Here is an 8,543-nt window from a genome sequence, read left to right as displayed (position 1 = left end):
TAAAAATCTTATGATTTATTGATTAGTCAGTTCCTCATTGATATATGCCGAGATTCCTATCATAATATCTGACCAATTACGGATGGTTTGCCTTCCGTTACCCAGCCGGACAATGTTTTTTCTCGAGCTCATTCAGGGTCGGGTCGATTCCGGAGTCATGGACTCGATGATATCGAGGACGGGTATTCTGCCCTCATACCTTGGTTCGATAGAACTCAGGGTCGATCTTCAGCCCATCATTTATCAATCCCGATCTGTCATACAACCGACGAACCCAATTTCGACCGAACACAACGTTACTTTGATTGCGAACTCCATATAATGCAACACATGTCATAAATTGTTTGAAAATATGCGGGACAGGTATTCAAACAAATCCGGACCATTTATTACTTAATGGGACACGTGTAATAAGTTGAATAGCCAATTGGAAAACTGGAAATATTAGTTACCGAAGAATAGCAAAATCCGAGATATTCCAGCTCCTCATCACTAAAAGCCAAACTACGACATTAGTGGTAGTCTTCGTTGAGGGCAACCTCGATCATATCGAACGATCGGAAAGGCTTGTCATGAATACCACACTCTTTTTGGCCCCTTTTCGTCCCATTGTTTTCTCACGTGCTCATCATTTTTTAAATTCTACTAACCTATTTACTCATTAATTATTGAGATTTTTTTATTTCTATATATTATTAGAAATTTTATTATCCTAAATGTTCATGTTTAGTACTATCTCCAGTGTAAAAAGTTGTACACATATTAAGAAACTCACATTTTAACATTAATTAACAATGAAATTAACCATATTTACCTTTACTATCTCTTCACATAAACACTCCTAACACATACTCCAACATTAACTACTCCAAGGGCAATGTAGGAAAAAATAATTAATTCATTCTTGAAATTTAAAAAAAATACTTATTTTGGACCACAAGAAAAAAGCTAAAAAATCACTTATTTTGGACCGGAGGAAGTAAATTACCCTACCTACACAAATTTTATTTACAAAATATATACATTCCACCTTAAAAGGCTCACAATCCATTATTAGTGCCTTCAATTAAGGGATTTAGTTACACCATTTTCCTTCTTCTCATTTTCAATATAAGGTCTACAATAAATATGCTAGCTATAATAAATTGAAGAAATTAGCGTCAGGACAAAGTCAAAAATTACCTTATCAAGCAGTGGCCAAAGTAGTATAGTACAAACCTTTATTGATATAACAAAGTGACCTCCAGCTTTCAAGAAGTATGATGCATTCAGAGCTAAAATTCTTGCCTGTAAGCAAATTATCTTAATTAAACATTGGTATAGAAATCATACAATATACTGTTGCTGCCGGACAAGAATGGAAGGGAATACATCCTAAACAAACAATTCAAAGGAATCCACAGACAAAACTTTTCTTCCATTTTTGAATAAATCTCCAGACTGCAACGCCTCAATTTCACACTTAAAATTAGACTGTTCACATCTTCATATTTTCTCTATAAATAAACAAGTCAAAAATTAGTACCAATACACCTTTTAAAAGTTTACCAAAGCAGTTTCAATTTTATAAGAAAGTAGATGAAAATGGCTTCAGATTCAACCACTTCTCTGTTCTTGACATTATTCCTTATTACACAAATACAATTTTTATACAATTTTATAAAATATATCTTTTATACATTTTATATCTGATTTATACATAGTAAAAATAAATTTCATACAACTAATTATATATTATATAACTTATTAAAACTTTCACACATTATTTTTACCCAGTTAAATACAACTACAATAACATACAACTTAAATACAAATTTTATACAATATGTCTTTTGTATATTTTGTATCTGATTTATACATAGTAAAAATAAATTTCATACAACTAATTATATATTATACAACTTATCTACAACTTTCACACATTATTTCTACCCAGTTAAATATAACTACAATAACATACAACTTAAATACAAACTTTATACAATATGTCTTTTGTATATTTTGTATCTGATTTATACATAGGAATTAAGAAAGACTTACAACTAATTATATATTATACAACTTATCTACAATTTTCATACATTATTTCTACTTAATTATATACAACTACAATTTCATACAACTTAAATATAATTTTTATACAATGTTGTACATTTTCATACTATTTAAATGAATAAAAGAAAAATAAATAAACAACAGAATACATTTTTCTATAATTTTTGCAATATAATGTATGTCATGTCTTCTTCTTCTTCTTCGAGTTTCAATCTGAAATTCAGCCAAAACCAAGTCTAATCTTCACCAAAATCCCTCAAAATTAAGATATAAACTTCAAACCATATTCCCAATTATTTGCAACAACACTCAATCCAAACAAATAATGATTTTTGAAAACCCAATTTCGAATTCAAAGTTTCAAAGCTTTTTAATAGCTGTCAATGGTGGAATTGCTATTCTCTCTTTTCCTTTGCTTTACATTACTGAAATTTGGGATTGAGAGATAGAGAGAGACGTAAAGAGAATTCTCAATTCTTTGCAGCAACATCATTCTTTGCAGCAACATCCAATCCAAATAAACAATGTCTTTTGAAAACCCAAATTCGAATTCAAAGTTTCAAAGCTTTTTAATGGTTGTCAATGGTGGATGTGTTACAGATTTTTGCTGGTTTTAGAAGAGAAAATAGTGGGTGATTGAAGAGGAAATAGTGGGGTGTGGTTGGGGTGAGATTTGGAGAGAGAAACTTGGGGGGAGTTGGAATATACGGTAGAGTTAAATTAGAAGACTAATTAATATCATTAAAACGCCTAAAATGTACATAAATGGTAATTAGATATATAAAAGGTAATTATATTAAAAGTTAAGCATGAAAGGTAATATAGTTTACTATATGACATAGGAATGTAAAAATCTTTTAATTATTACCACCCTCCCAAGTTCCGTGCACTTAGAGCCCGTTTGGACATAAGAAATTTTTTCTTTTTCTTTATTTATTTTTTTTTTCAAAATTAGCGTTTGTTCGTATAATTTTTATTTTTTACTTGAAGATGCATTTTGAAAATTTTTAAAATTTAAAAAAATTATTTTTTCATGCTTTTTTTTGGAATTTTACAATTCTTATGTCCAAACGCCCACTTTTAATTAGAAAAAACAAGAACAGAGGAAAAATAAGATACCCAACAATCCAGATCCAACTCAAACTCTCCTGTATTTCTTTTTAAAAAAAGAACAAATAAATAAAAAAAACAGCTGTGCACGGTCAGCAGTCAGTCAGTAGACTGAATCTACAGCTCTATAGATAGAGGCAGGCAAAGGAGTGAAAGGATCTCAACAGAAGTGCGCCTCCATTATGACTATGAGCCTCTCTTAATCTTTTGATTCTTCATTCAGGTCTCTGCTTGTTCTTCTTCTTCTTCTTCTTCTTTAATTTTCTTCTAAGCACACAGACACACACACTTTTTCTGTTTTTTGACAGCTTTGGAATCTCAGATCTTTATATTCTGCAATGTGATTCACTCTTTTTTTATCTCAAATCATTTGAATTCCAACTAAAGTCTCCGTCTCCGTCTTTTTCTTTAAATTGCAGGTTTTATTTATTGAATAAGCCACAGCAATGGAGTTAGGGGATAACAAGATTTTGAACGTAGGGCTGCTGCTAGTAGTGACCCTAGTGGTAGCCAAACTCATATCAGCATTAATTATGCCCAGATCTAAGAAGCGGCTGCCTCCAGTGATCAAATCCTGGCCAATTCTCGGTGGGTTGCTTCGATTCCTCAAAGGCCCAGTGGTTATGCTGAGGGAGGAGTACCCTAAGCTTGGTAGTGTGTTCACTCTGAATCTGCTGAACAAGAACATCACGTTCTTCATCGGCCCAGAAGTGTCGGCCCATTTCTTTAAGGCTCCAGAAACCGATCTCAGCCAACAAGAGGTTTATCAGTTCAATGTGCCTACTTTTGGCCCTGGTGTGGTTTTTGATGTTGATTATACTATTAGGCAAGAACAATTCAGGTTCTTTACTGAGGCTTTGAGGGTAAATAAGTTGAAGGGATATGTGGATCAGATGGTTATGGAAGCTGAGGTACTAAAAAGAATTTCTGTCACATTTATTGTACACAATAGTAATATGTTTAATTCAGTTTTAAGTCATACTTTGCTAAATTGGACTTTGCGTGCCTATTTCATCTGAAAATAGTGACAGAGGGACAATATCTATGTGCTCTAATTGTGTTTCTGCAGATGAGTTGACCTGTGTCACTGTAATTCACTGTAATTTATATTTAGGATAATGTCCTTGGATCTCTGAAATTCTTTTATGATCTTGGATCGTTATTTCTTTCCCACCCTTTTAACTTCTATTGTTTTTTCTTATGATTAATTTTAGTTTGGCTTCTCACTGGTTTTACAAGAATCCCCTACTAGATCCTTGGCCTAGTAAGAAATGCATGATGCATTTGTTACTGTAACTAAGATCGTGATCAAGTTTCCTACTTTTTCAGTAGATCATATTGCAAGATCTATATTCTCATGCAATTAGTATGTTCCTTTCATTTGCTTGACCACAACTTTTGCCCTTCAGTTGGGGATAACGTGGAGATAATTGTTAACAAGTATTCGCAACACTTTTAGTGTGAATTAGCCCTTTTTTCATTTCACCAGGGAAACCTCAGTTAATGATGCATGCAATCATTGGTGGAGGAAAAGTATGGAAGAATGGTTTTGTACTGTTTGCCCAATACATATGGACTTTGCATAATTAATTTGATTGAAAGGGTTTGTTGTTCTTGCGCATGGCAAATGCAGGAGTACTTCTCAAAATGGGGTGATAGTGGTGAAGTGGACTTGAAGTATGAACTGGAGCATCTTATCATACTGACAGCTAGTAGATGTCTGTTGGGAGAAGAGGTTCGCAATAAACTCTTCGAGGATGTGTCTGCTCTCTTCCATGACTTGGACAATGGGATGCTCCCTATCAGTGTAATCTTTCCGTACCTCCCCATTCCAGCCCATCGCCGTCGTGACAATGCACGCAAGAAGCTCGCGGAGATCTTTGCAAACATCATAGATTCTCGAAAACGTACAGGCAAGGCAGAGTCTGATATGTTACAATGCTTCATTGACTCCAAGTACAAAGATGGACGGGCAACAACAGATTCTGAGATCACTGGTCTTCTGATTGCTGCTCTTTTCGCTGGGCAGCACACCAGTTCTATCACCTCCACTTGGACAGGGGCATACCTCCTTTGCAACAACAAGTACATGTCTGCCGTCGTAGATGAACAGAAGAATCTGATGAAGAAACATGGGAATAAGGTCGATCATGACATCCTTTCCGAGATGGAAGTCCTCTACAGATGCATAAAGGAAGCCCTGAGACTCCATCCTCCACTGATAATGCTTCTACGTAGTTCGCATAGTGATTTCACTGTTAAAACCCGGGAAGGAAAAGAGTATGACATTCCTAAGGGTCATATCGTTGCGACATCACCTGCTTTTGCAAACAGGCTGCCACATGTCTACAAGAACCCAGATACCTATGACCCTGATAGGTTTACTCCTGGTCGAGATGAAGACAAGGTAGCAGGAGCGTTCTCGTATATTTCTTTTGGTGGAGGCAGGCATGGTTGTCTTGGGGAACCATTTGCTTATCTGCAGATAAAAGCAATATGGAGCCACTTGCTGAGAAATTTTGAGTTCGAATTGATCTCGCCTTTCCCTGAAATTGACTGGAATGCAATGGTTGTCGGTGTCAAAGGCAAAGTAATGGTGAAGTACAAGCGCCGGAAGCTCTCTAACGAATAAGCAGATAAAATCTGCATGAATGTAGCAATTTAAGATCTTTTATGTTGGTTGGTTAGCTTTAATTCTGTTTGATGTTGACTTCTTTGTTGATGTTGATCCTCTTTCTACTCCTCTTTTGAAAAGGTTTCAACCTGTTTCTCTCAATGACTACTGTTATGTTATTAGAGTATGCGGTTCTGGACCTTGTGATATAGTTAGCTTGTGCTTTCTTCCATCAGCTTTTGCGTGAAGATCTGGATTTGATCATATTCTCACCATCAACAAGTTAATTAAACTGTGCAGGATTTGCCCCTCTGAAGAGGTTAAGTTTGCGTTATACTTAGCAGAATGAAGGTTTGATTTGCCTGTTACACCACCATTGTCTATAATACGCCGTATGCACTCAACCATAGGTTTTCCAATAATATAGTTTGCTCTTTTAGAGCAGGTTTAATTTTTCTGTTCAAAGTGTGAGTTAAAGATGTGAATGCCGATCGTTATATCATAAACCACGTACAGGGGTGGATCTAGATATCGGTTCATTTTAACCTATAATTTTTAGCCTAGACCTAGATATGTATGTGTAAAATTCACTAAAATTACTGAAATTATTGAATTACGAGCCCATAACTTAGATAAGGTAATGTGTTCAATGGTTAGAATCCGAATCTTGGACCCATAAAATTAAAATTCTGGATCCTCCTCTTGAAGCATGGCCTTGCAATTTCTTTCTCACGACAAGGTTAATTACAAAGTGAAAACAATGAAAAGATCTTCCTAAGTTGTCCTTTTGATGCATCATATGTATGCGTTTAGTATGGAGTGTAATCTTATAAGAAGGTAGCTAAAGTTATAATTAGAAAGTAATGCATAAATTGAGCAACAACAGCCTTCCAAAACTCTCAACTGCATGGAATTTTCAGCAAGAAGTGCATGGTTTACAAGAATGCAGGTTTCCCGCTGTACACTTCACCATTGAAAGTCATCATATTTTATTAGGAAGTAGGCAAAGTAAATAGTTTACCCTCAAACTTGCACCAAAATCTTTGTTACACACCTTTTTTTAGCAGGTAATCTTTTACACTAACCTTTTAGAAGTGTGTCTAAAACACACAGTTTTGATTACGTGTCACTCGCGTGTTTTCCACACATAAGAGGCAAGTGAACAATTAAAATTGTGTGTCTAACGGCTCATTTTGACAACACTTGTCCAACTTTTTCATTTTTCTAAATCCTTTTCTTCATTTTCTTGGGAAAAAAATCCACTATTCTTTTCCATCTTTTTCCATTACTACACCATCGCTTTCTTCTACCACCGTACTACCAAATATTTTTGCCAAGATTTAAAGGAGGATAAAAAAAAATCAGAGTTTCAGATTCAACATAGGAATCGATGAATGACGATATCACGGTTGCGTTGCCTGGGTGGCCAAATGTTGAAGGGAAAATTCGTGGAGTTCTTCATATGTGTTTCGCTAGAATTTCTGTTTTTACTGTTGCTGGTGTAAGCAATTTTGGTACTCAAACAATAGAATCAGTTGGTCAATTTGAAAGACGGAAGATACAAATACGAGGAATTTTAGGGAAAATATTTAATCGGCAATGATGATAGAAATTCAATGTTGTCCTAATAATTTGAAAATTAAAATTAAAAATAAAGGTTCATGGTTGCTAGTACAAAATTACTCACTTTGGGTGGTGGGGGAGGGGGGGGAGGGTGCGGCATGGTGGTACAACTTGGGGAAAGATGAAGAAGATGGATATAATTATAAATTCAAGTTTTTAAGTAAATAACATGTCACGTTATTATTGGTGTGTGACTTCACTTGGTGAGAAAAAAGTAGTCAACTACTAATTATTTGTGTTTTAGATATATTTTTGAAAGATTGAATATAAAAAAAGTTTTTCGTAAAAAAAAGTGTGTAACAGAGATTTCGGTACAAGTTTGTGGATAAAATATGTATTTTACCTTACATTTGGCATTAAAGAAGTCTTTGGTCTAACAATTGCATGATATTTCTTGAAAGTTGTCGAGAATGTTGGCTCAATATTCGATCAGAATTTCACATTGAATTGGTTGTTGAAATGATGAAAAAGCAGGAAATCTCCTCATTCTCCGTTCTAATATGTTGGAGTTCAACTTGTTGAAGATTGAACTATGTTAGACTATACCACATGAAGAAGAACAGTAGCTCTAAGCCGTGTTTCTCTCTCTAATATAATGTATATGAGTTCATATGTGATTGTACTCCTAGGAGTAGAGAGAGACTAAATTACTCAAGTATCCTTCATGTAAAAATCTATATGTATCTCGTGTAACCAGTATGTGAATCATAAAAGCTAGAAGTTAAACATTCGAAGCTAATTCTTTTTATATATTTTCTTCATGGCATTAGATTATGGGTTCTATTAAAAATCAAACGATGATGAAAATTCTTCCTTCTCCTCTAAAACAAGCATGACAACATCCTCTAGCACTACCCTAGCTCTCTCGCCCTCTTCGCTTCACCAACTCATTATAATTTGTCCAATTAAGTTAAAACAATCACATTATATTGTTTGGAGGACACAAATCTTTCAACTTATGAGAACTTTGAAAATTGACAAGATCATCAAAGATGAATCCCTAGCCAAGACCACAGCAGATGAGAAAGGAGAAAGTAATCCAAACCCGATGTTCCCGATGTTTACTAAATGGGAAGAATACAATGTTCTTGTTAGGAGTTGGCTCTCCGGAACAATGATCGAAGAGTCAATGTTCCTCATC

At 34.7% G+C, this 8,543-nt stretch overlaps 1 protein-coding gene across 1 annotated transcript; it reads left to right on the top strand.

The window, feature by feature from the left end:
- The first annotated feature begins 3,304 nt into the window (after positions 1-3,304).
- On the top strand, positions 3,305-5,939 carry LOC107779000 (sterol 14-demethylase-like). The gene is given in 3 exon segments (NM_001325269.1): positions 3,305-3,388; positions 3,585-4,076; positions 4,799-5,939. Coding segments are annotated over 2 exon segments (1,464 nt in total). The 5' UTR covers positions 3,305-3,388; positions 3,585-3,611; the 3' UTR covers positions 5,798-5,939.
- The last annotated feature ends 2,604 nt before the right edge of the window (positions 5,940-8,543 follow it).

The sequence above is a fragment of the Nicotiana tabacum genome, chromosome 18 (assembly GCF_000715075.1).
Source record: "Nicotiana tabacum cultivar K326 chromosome 18, ASM71507v2, whole genome shotgun sequence".
In the NCBI taxonomy this organism is placed as follows: domain Eukaryota; kingdom Viridiplantae; phylum Streptophyta; class Magnoliopsida; order Solanales; family Solanaceae; genus Nicotiana; species Nicotiana tabacum.
Note: the sequence above shows the minus strand (reverse complement) of the source record. Positions and strands in the feature narration are given on the sequence as shown.